The sequence below is a fragment of the Equus asinus genome, chromosome 5, assembly GCF_041296235.1.
Source record: "Equus asinus isolate D_3611 breed Donkey chromosome 5, EquAss-T2T_v2, whole genome shotgun sequence".
Classification (NCBI taxonomy): Eukaryota; Metazoa; Chordata; class Mammalia; order Perissodactyla; family Equidae; genus Equus; species Equus asinus.
In genome coordinates, this window is record NC_091794.1 from 94,749,360 (window position 1) to 94,771,086 (window position 21,727).

Consider the following 21,727-nt stretch of genomic DNA (forward strand, 5'->3'; position numbering starts at 1 on the left):
GTGTTGGGTGCTTCTCGTGATCCATTTTGTTCTCAAGCCACCCAGTGAAGTGAGGATTGTTTGCCTTGTTTTTAAATGAAGGAGCCTGAGCTCTGGCACGCAGATCTCCGTGAGTCCAAATCTCGTGGGCGCTGCCTCCCAGTGGGTGACAGACCAGCCGACCAAGTCGGGGCGGGGGCTTGCCTCTATCACCACTTCTGTCCCTCATGGGTGACCAGCCATGACAACGCCATGTGGCTGGGGCCCTGTCTTCCCAGCACCCACGCCAGACCTGCATGTGGTGGGCACCCCAGTGTCTTTTGGATGAATGACTCCCAGGGACCAAGAGCCATGGGCCTTGGACCCATCCCTGGCCCAGCGCTCCGGCCCCACCTCCTCAGAGACCCACTGAGGGCCCGACATCTGGTGTTGGCTTCCGAAGGCTTCCAACTGTGCCACTTCCAACTCATTACCGCTAATGTTTGGGGACACCCTGCATACGACAGATGCTATTAGAAACCCAGATTCCGTTCCATCAGGAAGCAATGCTAAGAGAGCACAGAGCAGGTTAGGGAGGGGAAGATTGATGAGCCAAGACCCCTGGAAGATGAATGAGGGACGTTCTCCTTGCCAGATTACTTTTATTTATTACACTTGCTTTTTGTTAAAGACACAGACACCCGGGTCTCTGCAGCCCAGCGCTGGAGGGATGGGTGTGTCTCTCAAAGCTCAGAAGGGTGTGGGGGGCCGGGGGGAGGGGGGAGCGGGGCCGGTGGGTTTACAAGGTGTGACTCAGGTCAGCAAGCCTCTGGGAAGAGGATCAATCTCGGGACCCAGCTGTGGGGAGACGTCAGCTCCATGCCTTGGCAGTGGAGCAGGGCTGGGTGTCCACCTGGTGGGCGCCCTTCCCAATGGGGCTTGCCCCTAAACCAAGGAGTTGGGCAGGGCTGAGCCTTGAGAGATTGGCCAGCGGGGCAGTTCTGGCTTGGGGTGGCCCTGCAGGAGCTCCTTGGCACCTTGTTTCTGGCCCTGAGAGGGCAAGGGTGGTATTTGGGAGCAGTAGCAAATGTACCGAGAGGCGTGATGGCTGCGTCCTTGAGGAGCCCGCCGTTAGCAGGGACGTCATTCATTCACCCATTCAGCAGATGGTTCTGGAGGGTCTCCTATGCTCTGTTCTGGGCGCTGGCGATCCATCAAAGAAGAAAACGGAGTCTCTGCCTTCTAGACAAGTCAGTGGACACCGTGACCCCAGAGGGAAGTGCTGTGAGAGAGGGATGTGCACAGAGGAGTGTCCCCCTGACCGTCAGGAGGAGTCAGAAGAGGCTTCTCAGAGGGCAAGTCCAGCGGGGCCTGAGTTCAGGAGGTTACCAGTCAGAGTGTGGGGAGGAGCATTCCGGGGCATAGGCCCGGCCGGCCGTGGCACTGTGAGGACATCGTCCAGTGGATTTGAGCTGAGGGACTGCGGGGGCAGGGGAAGGGAGAGGAGGCAGGAAAGACAGGCTGGGCCCCACCCACTGTGAAAAGCTTGGACTTCATCCTGGAGACAAAGGAGTCAAGTCGCAGAGTTGTCAGAAGAGAGGGACTTTCCGCCCTGAGGCCCGGTTCAGACTGCCCAGGGAGGGTCCCTCCCTCCCACTCTGTCCCTGCCTCTGCCCTGAGGCGGGGGGCTCTGGCTCCACATCCCAGGCGTTGGTGCAGATGCTGCCGCTCCATCCACCCTCTGGAAGAGGAGGCAGGGCCTGGCCCGGCTGCAGCCGCGTTGGCAGGGTCACTGCCCCAGTCCCTGGCCTGTCGCTCTGGCTCACCCCCACCCGCTCACTGCCCGTCCTCTAGCCTCCTCCTCTTCTGCTTCCCGGTTCCCTGGGTGAACTCTTCCGGGTCGGGCTTCTCTCCGCAGGCCTCTGCTGCTTCCCAGGGAGGAAGACCAGGTTAGTGTTTTCCTCTTCAGCTCCACCCAGATCATAAGCCGGAGGCAGGGAAAGGGGGCTGAGAGCCATTTGGCTGTGCCTTTTTGTGTTTCTCCTCTATCGTTTGGGACCCTAGAGAGGCAGAGGGGTTATTTACTCCCAAACCAACCCCTAGCATCTTGGCAGCCATAATAGGAGCAGCATTTGGGAGCAAAATGTCACTGGGGACAACTGAGGCTTCTGGTGCCACTGCAGGAGTGGCTTTACATGCCTGGATCCATAGGCCTCTCAACAAACTAAGTTCCTACTATGTACTGGGAACTATTCCAGGCCCAATGACACAGCAGGGAAGAAGACAGACAAGGTGCTTCCTCTCTGGAGCTCAATATTCTAGTAGGAGGAGGGGGGTGATAAACACACAAAGCAGACAATTTCGGGTAATGCTAAGCATGAAGGGGTAACACAAGGTGGTACAGAGTGACTCAGGCAGGGAGTAGCAACTTCAGTAGGAGGTAACGTTTACACGGCAAGCTGAATGGAAAGAATAAGCCAGTTATGTGAAGAATTGAGGAAAGGGCATCCTAGGCAGTGGGAAGAAGAAACAGCAAGTACAAAGGTCCTGGGGTGGAAACAAGCTTGATATGTTCAAGAAACATGGAGAAGGCAGAGTAAGCTGTGCGGAGAGGAACCGCAGAAAATGTTGGTGACAGAGGCTGGGGCAATGTCATCAAGAATCTTGCAGGCCATGGCAACAAGTTTCATTTAGATATGATGGGAAACCATCATAGGGTTTTAAGCAGGGGAGTGATATGTGACTTGTTTTTGAAAAGACTTTTCCAAATTGCCACTGATGAATGGGTAAAGAAAATGTGGTCTATCCACACAATGGCCATTATTTGGCGATAGAAAGGAACGGAACGCTGATACACGCTACAGCATGAACAGACCTCACAAACATCCCACTGAGTGAAAGAAGCCAGATGCCAAGACCACACGTGTGAGTCCACGTCCATGAAATATCCAGGATAGGCCAGTCTGCAGAGCCCACGTAGAGTCCTGGTTGCCTGGAACTGGAGTGGGGCAGGAGAGGAGAGAGGATGCAGAGTGTCTACTCATGGGCACAAGGCTTCTTTTTGGGGTATAAAATGTTCTAAAATTAGATTATGGTGATTATGGTGACCACTCTGTGAATATACTGAAAAAACATGAATTGTAAGCTTTAAATGGGGGAACCTTATGGCATATAAATAATATCCCAATGAAGCTGGGTTTTTTTAAAGGCCTTTCTTGTTTCTGAATAGAGAGTGGACTGAGGGGGGCCAGAGTGGAAGGAGGAGACAGGAGGCTGGTTCAGTCTCAGGCCCAAAGACATCAGGGGCCTGGGGTCAGGCAGCCTGTCGAGCTGGAGAGAGGTCGGAGGACGTCGCGAATGTTCAGAGGCCTCACTTGCTGACGGGTTAGAAGAGCACAGTGAGAGGAAAACAAGCGTCGGTCTGGGGCTTGAGCTGGAGTAGACGGTGGTGTCTTTCCCGAGATGAGGGCGCTGGAGGGGCCCAGGCTGGGGGGAAGCCTCGGTGGGGCCTGCCGTGTTAGGATGCCCCTGAGCCGCCCACTTGGAGCTGCACAAAGGTGCGAAGGAGTCCAGAGCTGTGAGCTATAGGAAGGGTGGTGCATGGGCTGTGAACCCAGGAGTCGTCAGCCTATAAATGACATTTAAATCCACAGGATTCAAGGAGATCATTGAAGGAGAGAAAAGCCTTTGACCTGCGTGGCCGCAGCAGCTGATATGTGACCACAGATGTGGCTGTGCCTTGGAGCGCTGAGCGGCTTTGGCTGGATTCACAGGCACAGGGCTGGGACTGTGATTAGCCAGGAAGTAGATTAATTGCCGGGGTCACGATGGGCTTTGGCTAGGTTCTCATGCTGTCCAGGCGGGGAGGGAGATTTGTTTCCTGGGGTCAGGAAAGGCCCCACCCACATGCACAGCTTTATTCTCAACATCACGGCCCAGAGACCCTGGGTTATCGAGCCTGGCCGCCGCGAGCACTGCCTGGCACCCAGGGATTCTGAGGCACAGGCGGGGCTGGGAATCCCTGGGCTGCAGCCGGCTCTAACTGAGTTTCCCATGTGGGGTTTTCAGAGTGCTGAGCATTGAATGCCAAATCCAGAAGAATTTGTCCTTTTTGTAAAACCACCCTCCCGCTCGTCCTGTTTGTTGCTCATTCAGCACTGGAGGCTGAGACTTTCAAATGCCAAGACAGCCAAATCCCACACAAGCTGCAAAAAATGAGTTTCACACTTGGGGCCTTCAGATGGTTAGCGGCAGGCACAGGAAGATGGTGCTGGTTAAGAGCCCTGAGCTCTGCTCCTCGTCTCTGTTCTGAACTGTGACCAGGGCCAAGGAGAGAACAGGGGTTGGGCGGTCAGCCTCCCGATTGGCCCAGGACTGAGGGCTCCAAGGCTGTGGGACACTCGGTACCAAGCGGCAAAGTCCTGGGCGAGCTGGGGGGAGCTGGCCCCCCTCACAAGGGAGGGACACGTCTCAGAGTGGCCCTCGGATGCTTCATGGTATATTTCAGGGGTTTTGACCACAAACGGGTAGAAAAGGGCTTTATGATGACCAGACTAAAAAGCCTAAGGACCCTTATTCTAGAGAAGGTAAGTTGTTACGGGTCGTCTGGTATAAACTGAGACAGAGAAAACTCAGTGGAATGTTTATAATCTGAAGACTAACAAGTTCTGTGCCTGAAACTCGTCCACAGCAGAGGAGGCGGGCATGGGGCCCGCGCTGCGGTGCCAGATATTGACGGGGAGCAGTGGGAGGGAGCTCTCCGGGGGCCGGGAATGTCCTCCGTCTTGATGGGGGTGCGCGGTTATGCGGGCGTGGACCGGGTCACATCCCTTGAGCTGTACATTGAAAATCAGCATCCTGACATGTTACTGTGTCTGCATTACACCTCAGTCAATATGTTTTTTTTTAAAGGTTCATTTAAAAAACTCGAGGAGAGGCAGGACTAATTGAAGACCTTGGAGCCAAGAAAAATCAAACTAAAAGGAAAGAAGACATGCTGGTTGAGCCAGAGGAAGGGAGGGATTTCCTTAAGAGAAAAGTTGAGTGTGTGGAGACAAAGACGAGAGGGAAGAGGAGGCTGAAGCGAGGCGGGGTCAGGGGTGGGGCTGTTTCAGTTGTTCACAGGAGGATTTAGCAGAGAGAGAGGCAAGATCTCAGGGGGCAGGCCTGATGTTTTGCCCAGGGAGCTGGGGTCACGGCCCCACCGAGAGAGCCCTAGCGTCACAGTGGGTGGCAGCAGTCAGGCCGGCCCCTGTGGCCATCAGTGAGTTTGGGACAGGGAGGGTATCAAGGCCACATGGAGATAGGTGAGGAGCCAAATGCCGGAAGGAAAAGCCCCAGAAATTCGTGCAGTCACGACCCTACGGGAAGTGCAGGGAAGATGAAGTAGCTGAAGTGGGGTATCGGGACAGGAAGGGGGCATGAGGGGGCGGCACAGGGACACAGGTGGATCCAGGCCTGTGAGGGACACGCACGGAAGGCCATCTTCTGGTTGGAATTACCGGTGGGGGAGGGGGAAGGTGGACAGAATATTAAGTGTGAGACTCCGAGCTCACTGACGTGGTACCTGCCACAACTGCAGAAGGTTCCAAAGAGAAGGAGAAGGCGGCCCCGGACCTCCCAGACAGCCTTGGTTCCATGTGTGCCAGGGAAGGACAAGGGCCATCCTAGGAAGCATCTTCCATTTTTTAAAAGTGCAGCCGGGCCTGCTGGAAACAAGTGGGGAAAATGGAGGGGAGTGGAAGCTGCAGGAACGAAGGTCAAAAGAAAGGCTCAGGGGTCCTGGAAGGGCCCAGAAGCCGAGGGGAGAGCACTGGGTTCTCTCTCTCTCCTGGGGCACCTGAGATGGGTTTTCCCGTGAGACACATGTAAAGGGAAAAAAGAGTTCCTAGGCCTCTCTGCTCGGAAGTCAGAGGGCACCGTCAGGAACGTAAAGGAGGTCAGCTCCTGCCCTGCTTTAACCCCTTCCTAGCTTCTCGCTGTTCTCAGATTAAAATCAAACGCCGCCCTGGCCCTCGAGGCCTGTCTGTCCCGCCTCCTCCAGCCCACAGCACGCTCTCTGCTCTCTGCTGCCTTCCCGTTCCTGGGACGCGGATACTTCCGACCTCTGAGCCTTGGCACTTACTGTTCCCTCTGCCTGGAATGCTCTAACCACAGACCGCCACGAATGTCAGCTCCCAGGGGTGTCCTTGACCTCCCCATCTCTAGTGTCCTCCCCCACTCCCTCACTCTCATATATCTCCTGGCTGTGGCCTCCCAAGCACTTATGTCTGTGTGCACTCACCTTACTGATGGGTTTGCATTTCTGTCCCTGCCTCCCGCCCTGTCACTAGCCTGGAAGCCCCAGGGGACAGAAACCTTGTCTGTCCTGTTCACAGCTGCAGTTTTAGCCCCTTGCCCATTGCCTGGCTGAGAGAGGGTTAAGGGCTACTTGTTGAATTCCGAAGCCTAGAGGGTTCCGGAACAGCAGCCTGGGCAGCAGCAATGAGCCCCTTAACCTGACCTCAAGAACTTGCTGGATGGAGCATTGCAGAGAGAAAGCAGCAGACAGCCTGGTAAGGAATGGGCCTGTTACAAACCTGTGGTCCCCTGCTCATAGGAGGGGTAGAGGCTGTGACCCCAGACAGAGCTCACACTCCTGTCAGCACCAGAGTACCAGGAACGAGGTGCAAAAGGGCCAGACATTAAAAATATGTGGCGTTGGTGGCTGGAGGAGAAGGCGGCCCATGTGGTCCTAAGGCCTGGGACTGCCACAGCTGAAATTCTCTGAATTGCGCAAGAAGACGGAGGTATCTTTGATGCCCCTGCCCTTGAGAGGAGGCTGGGCATATTAGGGGCTTTTCCTCCAAGTTAGCGGAAACGGCCTCTACATGCGGTGCCACCTGGCTCCTGCAAGGGCTGGGGCCCGCATCTTTGCCTTTCCCTCGGTTTCTCTCTGTCAGTGCTCTGGTCCCTGCATGATGAGGGCATCATGGCTCTGGATTATCCGGGCTCTGGGAGCATCATTTTGCTGGGATAACTGCCAGAGGGAGTGCAGTTTGCTGTTATATTCTAACCTCTGGCTGGTGTGGGATTCGTCCTGCTGAGTCTGACTCCAGAGACGCAGGATGCTCCGGACACTCAGGGGCAGGTTAACTCAGCATCAGAGGAGGCGACAGGGCCACGCCCAGCGAGATAGGAGATGGCCCAGGAGGCACCTGGGGCTGCAGGAACCCCAACATCCGAGCACCCTGAGCAGAAGAAAAATTGGAGAAAAAGGAAAGAGTTTGGATGTCAGTTTCTTTGGATTTCATTCTTTATGAGGAAGGAGATTTCCTTGTGAATTGTATTTTTTTTTTTTTTTTGAGGAGAGGATTAAGTGATTGGAGGGTTCCAATATTGTTTGAAGGCGGGGAAGTTTTCCTCTTACTGAGTTTATTGCAGAACCTCTGATGAGCCACAGTCGAGGCTGGAGCAACATGAGACAGGAGATAGACCTGTCTCGTCCTGTAGGTCGAGACCTGTAGGTCTCGTCCTGGCGAGCGGGAGTCTTGGAGATCCCGTGCACCAGGGCCACACTTTCCTGAGTCAGGGTCCCAGGGGGGCTTGTTGGAAACACAGATTGCTGGGCTCCCCTCAGAACTACTGATTCAGGAGGTCTGGCTGGGGCCTGAGAATGTGCATTTCCAACAAGCTCCTGGGTGCTGCTGGTGCTGGGACCGGGTTCTGCAGTCTGAGACCCACTGATCCAGTGATTGCCAGGCCTGGACCATCCTGTGGGCCACCGCAGAACCTCCCGCCCCAGCCTCAGGGGGGCGAGCGTCTCCTGAGGGTCAGGGCAGCTGTGCTGGGTGTACGCTCCTCTCTCCCAGGGGACAGCCACACCCCTACTGACTGCAAGATCAGCCAATTAGTCCAAAGGCTTGGGGGAGGGAAGCTGAGGTGTGCACGCACGTGTGCATGTGAGTGTGTGTGTGTGTGAAACCTTTTCCTCTTCTCTGCATATTCTCATCTCAGCCCCTGGATCGGTGACGCCCCCGCTTGGAGAGTGTTAAATGGGTCTGGCCTGTCTCCCTGCTCTGTGCAGGGGGTGAGGCGTGAGGTCATCAAACTGGTGAACTGGGCGAGTCTGACACTCCTGTCACTTTAGCCAGGGGAGAGGTCACTGCACTGACAGGGCCACTGGACCCATAATCTGTACTCCATCTCTCTGGGACCTTCCTATCTCTTAGTGGAAAGAGCTCCCTTCCCCTCACACACGCTTTCTGGAATTTCCAGTCAGCCCACGGACCAGGACAGCCCCCAGAAACCCTGCAATAAAACTGATCATCAGTTCCGCACCTGGTTTCTTGTGTCTGTTCTCAACCAGTTGGACCTTGTGGGAGGCGGGTGGGTGACTAATCCCTAAACCTCCAGCACAAACATTTCTTGCTGTCTACAGTGTGTTGGGGAGACAATGGTTGGGACAAGGTCCCTGTCACCCAGGAGCTCCCAGGCTAGCAGGGAGGGGCTCATGCAAACCTGGGTCTGCCGCAAGTATGGCCGGAGCCCAGGAAATGGAGTTTTTATGCCTGTGTCAGGGGTGTGGCAGGGAGAGGTCAGGGTAGGCTTCCTGGAGGAGGTGACATTGAGGGCAGCCTTGAAGAAGGAAGAGGAGTTTAGTAGGCATACCTGGGGGGCAGAGACAGTCCAGGCAAGAGGCACAGGTGTGGAAAGACAAGGAGGTGTGTGAGAACACGGGCAGTTCTGGCTCAGTTTCTAAAGGAAGGAATCTCTGGGCTAATTGCATGTTTTCCTGGTTGGGTGTTACCATTCTCTAAAGCACTGAAGGCTTCTGGGAGAAAGATCTCAGTTATCGCTCTTTTCACTTAGATAGGGGGTGGGGGGGCACCTAATTTGTTGTCCCAGTTGGGACCCTTTTGAGAGCAGAGCTGGCATTATTAATTAGTGTGCTGGAACAGCAGGTCATGCTGAAACCGTCCCGAGCCAATGCCGTCAGCAGTCACCCTACACTTAGAGTCATTTGCATGAGAAGGGGGGTGATGGAGGGTGTGGGGAATGGCGGGGAGACCACCATGGCCTCCTGGAGCTGCCCGGAGGCCGGGAACAGCGGCTGGACCCAGCAGGCCACTCTGGGCCTTGGTTTCCTCCTCTGCGGGTGGTTGCCGGCCTCGCCTCCCTTCCCAGTTGTCGGGAGGAGCCATGGAGAACACCATGAAGACGAAGGGCGAATTGGACCTCACATGCCCCGGACGCCTCTCGGCTGGACTCCTGGGTGAGCTCGCAGCGTCTTCCTTCCGCCCCGACCCCTGCCCGCGCACCCCCTAAGCCAGGCTGGCCCCTGGAAGCCCTGGGACAGCCAACAAATCTTCATCTCAATTTCCCAATTTCCGGAGATTCAGGGCTTATGGCAAAATGCTCACTCAATGCGAAAAGCAGAAAACATTTAGATTTATTGCTTTGAGAGTTTGGTCTGTCTCCTGGGCCTGGTTGATGCAGTCTCCTCCAAGTTTCAGAGCATTTGGTTTAAAAAGAAGAATTTTTGACAGCAGTGTTTTTTGCCTCACATTTATGCAAGGTTTTATAGTTTACAAAGAGCATTCGCATAATAACAATAACCATCATCACTGTAAGTGATGAGTTCCTACCCTGGGAAGCTCAATTAACCCTTGAAATCACCCTTCCTGTCCACAGATGGAGAAGCAGGCAGGCAGAGGCTCAGAGAGGTTAAGGGGCTTGCCCAAGGTCACACAGCCCAGGGAAAGGGCAGAGTGGAGCTGCACCCAGTTCCATCCGTTCAGTCTTCTCTCCTGCCTTTCTAATCTTCAGCCTGACCCGATCTGCAGACAAACAGTGAGTGAGAACAAAAGAAAACAAGTTAAAAACCAGAGGCTTTTGCAGAAAAGTGTCGGAGGCTGGAGTGAGTGTAAAAATAACCAGGTGTGTTCAAGGGAAACCTCGAGTCTCCAAACAATATGTTTTGTGCTAAGATGATTTTCGTAATGATGCAGGTTGCGGAGGGTCCGGCGGGGCCGGGCTCAGGGAGCGGAGGGCTGACGTTCTGAGCTCGAAGGCCGCACCGTCCAAAACGGCCGCCAGGAACCACACACGGCTCTTTAAGTTTAATTAAAATGAAATAAAATTAAAAATTTAGTTCGTTGGTCTCACTTGTCACATTTTAAGTGCTCCATGTCCACATGTGGCTCGATATCCACATGTTGGATAACACAGATATAGAACGTTTCTGGCACCGCAGGCAGTTCCACTGGGCAGCATTGTTCTAAGCCATCAGCGAGCCTGCCCCATCTCCTCCTGACCGTCCTGGTGGAGGGGGAGTCGCTGACACAGGTGACAGACACGCCTGCTCTGAGGCAGCTCCCTCTGCAGCCGAGGTACCTGTGATGCCATCCTGCCACTCTACTCACCAACCGAGGCCTCGCTACTCCAGGTGTGGTCCAGGACCGCAGCATCAGCAGCTCCCGGCAGCTTGTTAGAGACACAGGATCTTGGGCTTCATGCCAGACCCACTGAACGTGAACCTGCACTTTAACGAGATCCCCAGGTGACTCAGGTGCACATTTCAAGTTTGAGAAGCTCTGACTTAAGAGACAGACTGAGCGGGATCAAAATATTGCCCCAGATATAGGAAACCAAACCGATATTTTTAGATACAAAAAATCAGCATCAGCACCCCTCTCCCCGCAGGAGTGTGTGATTCAGCTTCAGTCGCAGTCGGTTGAGCATCTCTGTGCCACGTGATCAATGAGCATATTTCCAAGGACAGATCCCCAGGGGGGTAGGTGGGAGGAGCTGGCCCATTCCCCATCTCCAGCATCTTCTCAAACCACCATGGGATCACCTCCCCAAAGCAAAAGGAACAGAACCGAGATCCGCATCTTGGATCTCAGGGATGTTGCCTTTAAATCAGATTTTCTGTTTTTGCTTTTCCTTCCAATGTATTTGGTTTTTGAACTTTGCAAATTGCCAAAGACACAAAGTGATGCACAGAGCCAGTCTGAACAAACTCAGTCTCTTAACGGGAGGCATCTGGAAAAGGACCATGCCCGACCCCTTCCCGGGGGTGTGATGCTCCGCGGGCCTCAGTGCTGGGAGCCAGGTGCTAACGAAGGTTTCTGGGCAGGAAGCAGCAGCAAGCCCATCTGTGAAGAAAACAGGTGCAAAAGGTGGTTTCATCCTCGGGGAGGGCAAAGATGAGGCTCAAAATGAGACTGGCAGACGCCGAGCCCGGCTGGGGAAGGACGTGCCACTTCAGGCCTGGTTCCCTGAGCTTGGATTCTGCGGCTCCTCCTTCGGGAGGGTGACTCATCTCTTAATTCCTCTCTCCTCTCAGCCTACCTTAGGTTTTACTTATTTTTATCCTTGGAATGGAGTTAAGTTGCCAAAAGGATATTGTTTCACCTGCAAGGGCCCTCCTGGAGGATGAATTTTCAAATATTCATTTCTACAACTTGCTCGCAGCAATAACGCAGAAGACAAGAGCGCCTGGGGAGGAGAGGGGGACAGCGACATGGGTCCCGGGGGGAGCCTGGGGCCTTGGGGAACTGCGAAGTGGGCTTTGCAATGGAGAGACATTCCAGGACTTGACTCTCAGGAGTTAGACAAGAGGAAAAAGGGGAATGCTCAGTACGCTTTCAAAATTCTCTTTATAATGCTGAAAAAATCAAAGCCAAACCTGCAGAGCTCCTGCTGTTTTTGCCTGGCCAGCCGGCAGCTTCATTATTTTGGTGGCAAACTTCATGGTTTCTCCAGGGAAGAGCCGGTTGCCCACTGCACGGGGCCTTGGTGGCTCCGTCAGTCACGATGTCCTGCTCTCCACTTGGCTGGGGAGCACGTGGCCCAGGCCAGGCCAATTGGAAGCTCTCTTCCTCCAAGGGAGACACAGCAGGACGGGGAATCGTTTGGACTCTCCCGTCCTGATGGCCTGCCTGGATCCCTGGGCAAAGCCTCTTCCTAGTCTTTCTTGAGGTCTGGCTGTCTATTCTCCTAAGAGTGCATGAGTCACCCCAAGGCATTTCAATACACGGGTTTTTTTTTTTTGCTTAAGTTGGACAGAGTTGGTTTCTCTTATTTGTACTTAAGAACCCAAACTGACACAAACACAAATGCCCAGCAACAGGGGCTCGGATCCAGAAAGCATGATACAGCACACGATGGAATACTACACAGCCAGGTACAGTAAGGAGGTAAATGTATATTTGCTGACATGGAAAGATGTTTACAGAATATAGTCAAGAGCAAAAGCAGATTATAATAAAACAGTATGCACAGTATACCATGTTTGCAAAATAGATTCTGTACATTCATAGAAAAAGATCTAGAAGAAAATATAACAGTATTTATTCTAGAAAGTAAGATGGCCAATGATTTTTCTTTCTGCTTGTCATGAAGATCCTCCTAACCTTTCTATGATGTTCGTGTCGTGGGTTTTTCTGTTCTGCTGTTCCTTTAAACGGGCACCAGCGGGCTGCCAGAGCCACACTTTCTTGATGCCTGTCTAGAGTGAAGGGATTTGCTGGGCTCAGGCAGTGACTCATTCACCAAACGCCAGGGCTCCTGCCGCAGGGACAGCTCACCTGTAGCTCTGACCACTGCTTAAGAAGGTGCTGGAAGCATCTGAGTCTCCAGAACAAGGCAGCAGTGCTTCCCGCAGTGCCAGGGCACCAGCAGCCTCCCGCTTACCTCACAGCAACCTTGTGAGGTGTGGGGTCTTCCTCTGCTTGATGGAAGAGAGTGGCCCAGAGAGGGGAGGTGACCTGCCCAGGGTCCCACAGCCGGGGCTTAAGGCCAGGTCACCGGCCCAGGGCCCAGCACACTGGCAGCTACTCAGGTTTGCTAACAGAGCCAGAATGGAGCGGCTGAACGTGGGGAAGGGCTCAACGTTGTCCTGTGAAGTCAGCAGTGCGACAAGCTGCAGGGGTGGGGGTGAGGTTGAGGGGAGGAGGCGCCTGAACTCCCTGCTCTGCGTGCTGGGCCTCCTCCCAGGGAGCAGGTGGCGGCCGAGGTGCAGAGTGGACGCAGGGGACACCCTTCCCGCTGCCCCTTCTTCTCTCCCAGGTCCTGGCGTGACGGCCAGCTGCTCAGGGAGGCGCTCCGCCGTCCCCAAGATAGGTCCTGGCTGTCAGGACCTCGCCCGCCTGTCTCCTCTGCAGCATCTCATGTAACTTGCAGCCACGTGACTTATCTGTCACTTTAGTTCACTGTCTGTCTCTCCCCCTTGACTGGACGCTCCCTGAGGGCATGGCTTATGACAGTTGTGGTCCCAGGTATGTCCCTGGCATCTAGCCCAGTGTCTGGTCCCCTGCAGGCACTCACCAAGAATCTGCGAATAATGGAATAGATGAACACAGGACTGGGGTGGTGGACAAACCACAGGGGCTGAGCTTGCCTCTGTCTTTACTGGCTGTGTGACCTCAGGCAAGTTGCTGCCCCTCTCTGGGCCTCTTCCAAGCCTTGACCTAAGTATAACTATCCAACTCCATTGAAAGAACTGGCCTCACTGAATATATTAGGACCAATTTAAGGGAAGGCAATAGAAGCTGGAGTCTTTACTAAATGGTATCTTAAATCAACTGCTAGTTGACTATCCTTTCTGAGGATAACATTGCAGTGTTTTCCCAGGAGTCACTAATGTGCAATGAACCCAATCATATTTCTTATTCAATAAACTCTTTTATTGTAAGTTTACAGATTTTTCCATTACAATAATGAAAATAGCCCTAGTGATTCGTAACACTGAGGCCCAAATCAAAGCCCCTCCTCAAATTATAAGATAAATGACAGAGTTGAACACATAGCAAAGGCTGGGCAGAGGCATTGAAAATATAGAAAACGAGGTCCAGGTTTTGTGGGCATGTGCAAACACTTGAAGGTTTAGTTCTATCAGGATGACACTGTTTTTGAAAGCACACGATTTGGAAAACTATATTTATAATTTGTGATAAAACACAACTGTAGAGAAAAGGCAAAATCAAGCAAAAACAAAAAAACCCTGAAAAACGAAAGGTAGTGAATCAAATACATGGGGTCGATATGGAAACCTCTGGTCGTTCGGCCCTGGAATGGCAAGTGAGTGGGTTTCATAGAAATTCTCCATAGAAAGGAATGTCTGGGCCTGGTGTGGCATCGCTGCATCTCCAAGTCCTGTCTCCTCACAGAGGAAAAGAAGTTGCTTGTCCGACACATCGGCCCGGGGCCCGTCTGGACTGGGGCCCACGTTCCCAGTCCCTTTGGGAACAATCCCAAATCCAGGACGGGCGCAGGCGGCCTGGCAGTGGCAGGGAGGCGGGGTCAGCGTCAGCCCCCCGCCCTGCTGGAGCTGTCCAGGTGGTTCACGGGCAGCGGGTGGGCCTCCGTGTTGAACACCCAGTCTTCCAGGGAGAGCACATCATCTTCAGAGAACAGAAGATAGAGATACCTGTGCCCCCGGGCAGGGAGCGAAGCAAGACACAGCCTGTCAGTGTTCTGGGGAACGAGGACCCAGTGGGAACGGATCCCAGGAGCCCCTGTGAGGAGCCTGTGGCTAAGGGTGCAGGGAGGCCCGAGACCCCAAATCTGCCTGGAGGGCTGGTCTCAGGGAGGGAGCTGTGGGTGGGAGGAGAGCCCTGGGCTTTGGGGCAGAGGCCTGGGTTAGTCCTGGCTCTGCCCCAGCCCTCGCGCCCAGCCAGCTTCACTCGGGTTCTCTCCCCACCTGGCCCTGTATGTGAGCCCTGCGAAGACCCCTTAGGGCCTAGATTCTCCTTTCTTTGCAGGGTGGCCTGAGTGCTGCACCAGTCCAAACTCTGAGGCTGCTCCCTATGTGCCCCCCAGGAGACTATAGTGACATAGATGTTGGGGCGCTAAAATGAACAGGGGGTTGTGACTCCAGAACTCCAGCTTCCCAAGCCATGGGGTTCTTTCTGGAAGGAAAGGGCCATTCCAATCCATCTTAAAGGGTTAAAGCACAAGGGGACTGCTTTGGGGAACAGCAAGGAAATGGGGTGGCCCAGTCCCACCCCAAGAATGAGAGAACAGAGCAGCAGCTGTTCTGAAGAGGGCAAGTCAACAGCAGTGACCAGTGCTGACGTCATCCTCGACATGATTCCCGTCTTACAGCAGAGGACACAGTTCCAAGGACTAAGCAAACCGAGAGACAGTTGACTCCTCACACAGCTAAAACTCAGGGGTGGAGTCCAAGCCAGTCTCTCCCTGAGTGGAGACACCAGCCTGGCCCAAGGCTCACCCTTGGGGGTGTGTAACCCTCCAGATCCCAAGGCCCCCATCCCTCATGGCCTCCCTGTGATTTCAGAGCCTGACTGTCAGTGAAGGGGGGACCGCTGACCCCTCCCCGCATCCCTAAGGAAAGCCTGAGTTGCCCTCTGGAAAGAACACTGGCCAAGCCCCAACTCACTTCAGTGTCTCCGCTAGAAAGAAAGTCTGCTGCTTGTTGTCGTGGTTGGGGATGCTGCTGTACACGTCGTGGATCCCAGAGAAGCCAGCTTCCGTTCGACAGTTTTTCTCTAGGGCCTGAAGAAAAGCAAGGCAGCCTCAGCATGGGGAGAGGAGAGGTCCCCAAGACTCGTGCCTGCCCAGCTCGCAAACAGGCAGGCCCGGAGCCCTCAGCTGGGGACCCCGGCGTTTGTGGAAGCAGAAGGCCGAAGTATTCTTCCAGGGTTCAGCTGCCCTGCCGCCAGGCTGGAGGGGCCACCCTCCCTGGGCCCGTCACTGAGAATCAGTGACACGGGCCGCCTGCCCTGAGCTCTTGCAGTCTGAACCCAGAGGAAGCTTCTCCTTGCCTTTCAGGGAACTAGAAGGACCTGACAGTCACCCCCACAGTGGGGACAGAGGAAGGCACTGGTGCTGTTCGTGGCTGGGATCTGGAGACCAGACCTGGCACACCCCAGGGCTTCCCCACAGAGACGTGGTCCCTGGGCCAGAGGTGAGTGGGCCACAGGCTGTCTGCCTTCTGTATAGAAATGCAGTTTCTACCCACTGAGGGGTCTGTGGGCTGGGCCCAGGAGCAGAGAACACTTGGCCTTCAATGGTCAAGAACCAGGGCCCCCTGGAAGCAGGGGACTCTGGCCAGTGACCTGTGTCAGGGAACCTGAGCAGGCCTCGTGCCCGCCTGAGTGCGATGCTCTGGGTGTGGCTCTCCCCAGGACAGTCAGTGCCCCTGAGGGCAGTGGGCCTGTGGGGCAGGAGTGGGGAGGTGGCGGGGGGGACACAGAAGGCTCAGCATCCATCAAGGAAGCTTCTGGAGTCCACACACCTGCCTCTGACACCCAGCCCAAAGAGGGCCGTGAGGTTTCCCACAGGTGGTTGGGGACAAGAGGGCTAGTGGAGGGGAGGCTGGGGCGGGAGGAGGGAGCAGAACCCAGAGAAGGGGGCGCTGCCTGGGGCTGGGCTGGCTTTGGGTACAGGACGGGGTGAGCTGCTGGCCCAGCAGCCAGTTCCTGTTCCAGAGGAGAACTCCAAGGCCACCTGTCCAGGCTTCAGGTCAGAAAGCAGTGCCCACACGGGCTCCGGCCCTCGCTGGCTGGCCCTGTGTCTGGCCTCTCACTGTGCTGACACCCGCCCGGGCCCGAAGGCTGCAGGCACTCAGAACCCTCTTCACAAGGTCCTGGCCAGAATCTGCCCAGCAGGAGACCCTTGGCTCTGCAAACACAACCCGGACCCTTTGCATTCTGAACCTCAGCCAGACGTCACCCTGGCTTGACCTTCCTCCTGGTGCCTGAACTAGGGGGCTCTGGACGCTGACTGTGAGCTGTCTGTCAGGGAAAGCGTCACCCTGTCAAGCCACCCCCAGCCCTCGCCCCAGGCGCACTCACCATCACCACCTCCCAGCCCCACTCCCTGTAGATGGGGTCGTGGGTCTGCCGCCACAGGTACATGTAGCTCTCCACCACCTCCGGCCGCAGGATGTAGTAGCTTTCGCTGAGCTGTGTGGCCACTGCCTCTCTGCCTGAGTTGAACCAGAAGGCCTCGGGCCCCAGTTTGGTATCTGTGGGAACGAGCAGCCGGAGGGCCCAGGTCAGACCTCCCCTCCCCACTCTTCAGGAGGCAGCTGCCCCAGGAGGGATCTCAGTGGTCTGGAAGCCCCGGCCGAGCGCTGGCTGCTGATGGCTTGGCATGGGGGGCCCTGCTCGGTTTGCCCTGTAAGGCTGAGCCTGGCAGACGCACAGCTTCCCTCTTGACCCACACTGGCCAAAGCAAGACCCCGGGGCCTTGAAAACTTTGCAGTTTTAGAATCTGAGAATCCAGATGAACTACCCAGCACTCTGGGAAGGCAGAGGTTTGGGCGATGTCCCCAACTGTGTATTTTGAAACACTACTCCGTAAGTTGTCAGCCAGAGCTCAGCCAAGAAAGGGTTTCAGGTTTAAACATATTGGGGGAACAGTGGGTTAAATAAAATGGTCTCCTATCTGCAGGACTTATCAGATCTTTTAATATGCTAACATGCATGATGCTTCTCCACAGACCCCCTGTCTTAGGGAATGGCTTTCAACACCTGGAACCAGCCGTCCAGAGCTGACAGTTTGGGAGCCCGGTGAGGTGGCGATGAGGGAAAGATCTGCCCAGCAGGCAGGTACTCAGGCGGAGGGAGCTGATAGAGAAGGCCTGAAGAGGTCTGCGTACTGTTGTCTTTATTTGTTTGTTGCTTTTTGGACAATTTGCTGCCGTTCCTGTTTTCTGGATGACCACAATTATAACCACCACCGCAGCCACCATTCACACACATTATTTCAGTCCTCGAAAAATGTTTTTTTCCTAAGGTAGATGTTATTATCCCTCTCTCATGCATGTGGAAACTGAGGATCAGAGAGGCTAAGTAATTTGTCCAAGGCAACACAGCGAGTTGTGGCTGAGCTGGGATGGGACCCTGGATCTGTCTGATGCCCTTTCCCCAGGCTGTGCTCTCTCTTTCTGTCCTGGGTCTGACTCTCTAGGTCCAAAATTTAGGGTATGTGGGTCACGTCTTCCTCCCTCGAACGCCTGCACATCCTGTCCAGGTGAGCTGAGGGCGCAGCTCTGGTCCACATGTGCCCCCTCCTCCCATTAGCGTTCGGGACCCTCAGAGGCCCTGCACTGCCTTTCCTCGAGAGAGATGAGCTGGAGCTTTGCAGGACGTCCTACTCTGCCATGGAGGGCTGCATGGAAGAGGCATCAGCCAGACCCGGGCCCCTCCAAGCCTCTGGAGTGGTGCGGCTGCTCCGCCCATCAGAAAACAGTCGTTTTGCCAAGCTGCTAATGGGGTGAGGGCAGGAGCAACTGTCGCAGCCATCTGTGGACTAGCGGGCTGGCTGCAACAATATGCTCCATTAAACAGACTGTCTTTTATGGTCTGGGCTGATTGTCCCAGACAAATAGCGAGCTTTTTATTATTCCTGCGATTTCCTATTTGTTTACAGCCCTGGCAGAGACAGCTCTTTGAAGGGAACTAAAGACCGGTTTTAAGGACCCATTGCGAATGGCTGGCTTCCTGAAAACAGCTCCAGGAGATCTGGACTCAACCGGAGTGGTCACAGTCTCATTTCTGGGGGATGCTGACCAGCGCCTCCCACGCTGTTGGCTGAAGGCGGCTGGCAGTGTGGTCTCCATGGAACCCTCTGCCCCCCCGCCCCAAGGAGACTTGTGTTACTGTCCCCACTGGAAGGATGAGAAAACAGAGGCCACCTGGCTGGTGAGTGGCAGCGCGGCACTTGAGCCAGGAATTTCTACTACAAATCTTAGGTCCTCTCCTCCCACCGAGACTGGGATTAAACTCCGCGGTGGGCACCTCCTGCGGCCCAGGGGGCACTGCTTACAGAGACAGCACACACGGTGCAGCCGGGCATCAGAAGAGCTGGGTTCCAGCCCCGCTTAGCTACTCATGCACAGTGTGACTTTGGGCAAGTCACTTCCCCACTCTGGGCTGACTCAGTTTCTCCACGTGTAAGATAAGGAGTTGGGCTCATGCGTCTAACTCGACCTCTGACGACTCTGCAGTGAGTGCCGGGTGGGCACGATGCAGGCACTCTTGAGCTTTCCGGTGGTCTTAGATCAAAGAGGGTGACAAACAGGGTGCTGCTAGGAGGGGATGAGACCCCCTAAATGGGGGGGTTTTGGGGAGGAAAGGGGAGAAAGTTCCGGGGTAGCAGCTCCGGGATAAGGGACTTGCTAGGCTCAGGCAGCCAATGTTCCTGCCTCAGGGGCTGGGGGACCCTCTGCTCTGTGACCCTCACATGGGACCTTGGCCAAGTCACCTCCGAGCCTCAGTTTCCTCATCTGTGTTGTGAGGTTCAGTGATGATGTGTGTGTCAAGTGCTGAACAACACCTACACACACAAAGCGCTTAACACATCATCACTCTTTTCCCTTTAATTTAGGGCACAATCTCAGCGCAGACAACCCGTCCCCATTCAGATTTGACATAACTTCAAGGCGAGGCTGCCCTAAGTCCATGTGTCCCTTCTCACTGCCACTCTGCTGGTCTCTGCTGGTGGCTAGCCTCAGTCTCACCTGCTGCCCCTTCCCCTTGCAGGGTTACCTGAGCGGGCGTACGACTCGTGGCACGTCTTGGTGATCTGGGCTGCGAGCTCTCGGTAGTGGGCCCTTTTTTCTTCCTTGGCATCCTCGGCACCGAGGGCGATCATGCCCCCGGAGAAACAGGCCAGGTGCCCCATCTTGTGGTCCAGAATCCCCCCTCGCCACTCAGCAATGTAGGTCAGCCCCCCGGGAGAGACATTCAGCAAGTGGGTCTCTATTGCCTGGGAGCAAGGTGGGGATTGGGCAGGGAGAAGGGGCAGGGATACAGAGAAGGGAGGGGAGAGGACGGAAGATGAGCATTTCCGAGACAGCAGCGAGCGGCTCTGCTGAGCCCTCCACCCCAGGCAGAGGCGGCCTGCTGGGCCGGGCTGGCGGCCGCTCCTGACGGGGCCACAGGAGGCTCTGCCACTCGCCCAGCCGAGGCCGGCGCCTGCTGAGGGGCTTGGACACAAGGCAGCTCCCCAGGGCGAGTCTCTGATACAGACTTTTAAATCTTCAACATACAAAATTAAAAAAAAAATCTCTTTAAAATTGTTGTCATCGTCCATTATATCCTCTGTTAGGGCATCTTAACCTGAAGCCCGGCTGGCCTGTGGATGGGCTTCAGGGGGTCCCGACGCCCCCAGAACTGTATGTGATATGTTTGTGTGTGCATTTTCGTGGGAAGAGGGTCCATATATTTTATCAGATTCGCAAAAAGGACTACAGAGAATTAAAAGCTGCTTCCTACAGGCCCTTGTCAGACGGCTTCTCATTTAACACCCACGACAAGCCAGGCACACGGGCTGCAGTGCCCTATACAAAGGGGTCAAGTGGCTTGTCCCACGTCACCCAGCCACATCAGGATTAGGACGAGGAGCCCCAGATGCCCAAGCACGGCGCCTCCCACTACCCAACGACGGCCACTCCTTTTGGTGGCAAGGCACTTTGGGAGCCCCCTGCTCCTGCAGCAGGTGATGCTGTTGGGAAGGACTCTTGGGGTGTTGGGAGGTGCAGGTCTCAGTCTTTGTGCCCCCCGGCTCCCTGCTGGTCCCTGGGAGCCCTGGAGAGCCAGGTGATGGTAGCAGCTGCCCAAACAACCACAAGGCTAGACTCGAAGGGGCCATGGGTCATGGTCCAAGGCTGGGGCCTCTGGGGCCCCGGCCAGGCCTCTGCATTCTATAAATAATGAGTTGACTGCATCTCGTGCCTGCTCTGGACCCTGAGGTTTACGCTGCCACCACAGACACGGCTCCTGGGTGCAGACTCCTTGGGTTCAAAACCCATCTCCACCAGGTCGAAGTTGGGTGACATCAGGCAGGTTCTGCGCTCTCTCTGTGCCTCAATTTCCTCATGTGTAAAATGGGGTAAGAGCGTGAACCATTTCACAGGGTTGTGAGGATGAAACAAGACGTGTCTGCAGAGCTCGGCCTGCTTCCCAGCTCGGGGGGTCCTCATGGACGTTGGCCATTACAGCTCCTCTCCAGGCGGCCCCCGCCCCAGCCACGCTGGCCTCCTTTCATTCACATCCCCCCCGCTCCCCAGATGGAGCATTTTGGGAGCACAGTGCTGTGCTTGGTGCAGGGGACACAGCCCCTGAGGATGGGTCTGGCCCCCGCCTCAGGGAGCTCACCGGTGAGCACAGAGACCTCCCCGAAATCAAATACATGGAAGAACTACAATGTGTGCTCAGTACTTTGAATGAAACACACTGAGGGGCCAAGACAGAAAAAAGCTTGCGGAGGGGCTCTACTCTGCAGAGTGAGCTCAGAGAAGGCGGTGACCAGACAAGGTGACGCGGCCTGCAGGAAGGCTGGGTTTTCTTCCTGCCTCGGGGAGGCAATCCCTTGGAGAGGGCACCCTGATCTAAAGCACTCCCGTCGCTCTGCCACCCTGTTCTCTCTCAGCGTGGCACCACCCCCACTGTTTGCGTATTTGTGCGTGTTTCTGGGGAGCATCTGTCTCTCACCCAGGACTCCGCGCCGTGGCAGCAGAAGCCACCACCCACAGTCCCAGCCAGTGCCTGGCACAGGGAAGGTGCTCAGACAACGTTCGCTCCTTCACTGGTTTTCCCTTTTCATTGTCCTGCACGGCCCGGGGTGTGGGCTGGCTGGACCCTCACTGAGCAGCAGGTGGGGAAGCTCTGATGCTGTGACATGCCCGGGTGCCTGCTTCACGTGGAGAGGAGTCCCGAGGAGGCCTGGAGAGCCGCCTGCCGCTGTGCCGGGTCTGATCTGGGCCGGGTGCATGGCAGCTGCTCCACATCACTAAGGATGCGGGGCGGGGAGG

General features: G+C 55.3%; 1 protein-coding gene and 1 long non-coding RNA gene across 2 annotated transcripts in view; both read right to left on the reverse strand.

Annotated features, from left to right (window-relative positions):
- Positions 1–9,367: 9,367 nt before the first annotated feature.
- Positions 9,368–11,781, reverse strand: LOC139045347 (uncharacterized). The gene is made up of 3 exons (XR_011503546.1): positions 11,630–11,781; positions 10,362–11,096; positions 9,368–9,776 (listed from the first exon to the last, which is right to left on the reverse strand). It is a non-coding gene; the product is annotated as an uncharacterized lncRNA (long non-coding RNA).
- Positions 11,782–13,606: 1,825 nt separating this feature from the next.
- The window catches only part of MAN1C1 (mannosidase alpha class 1C member 1), a 133,566-nt gene continuing 125,445 nt past the window's right edge, over positions 13,607–21,727 (reverse strand). The window contains exons 9-12 of the mRNA XM_014855023.3: positions 19,461–19,680; positions 16,761–16,933; positions 15,344–15,459; positions 13,607–14,371 (exon numbers count right to left, since the gene is read on the reverse strand). Of these exons, the coding sequence (XP_014710509.1) occupies positions 14,251–14,371; positions 15,344–15,459; positions 16,761–16,933; positions 19,461–19,680 (630 nt within the window). The 3' untranslated portion in view covers positions 13,607–14,250. The remainder of the gene's footprint in view (positions 14,372–15,343; positions 15,460–16,760; positions 16,934–19,460; positions 19,681–21,727) is intronic.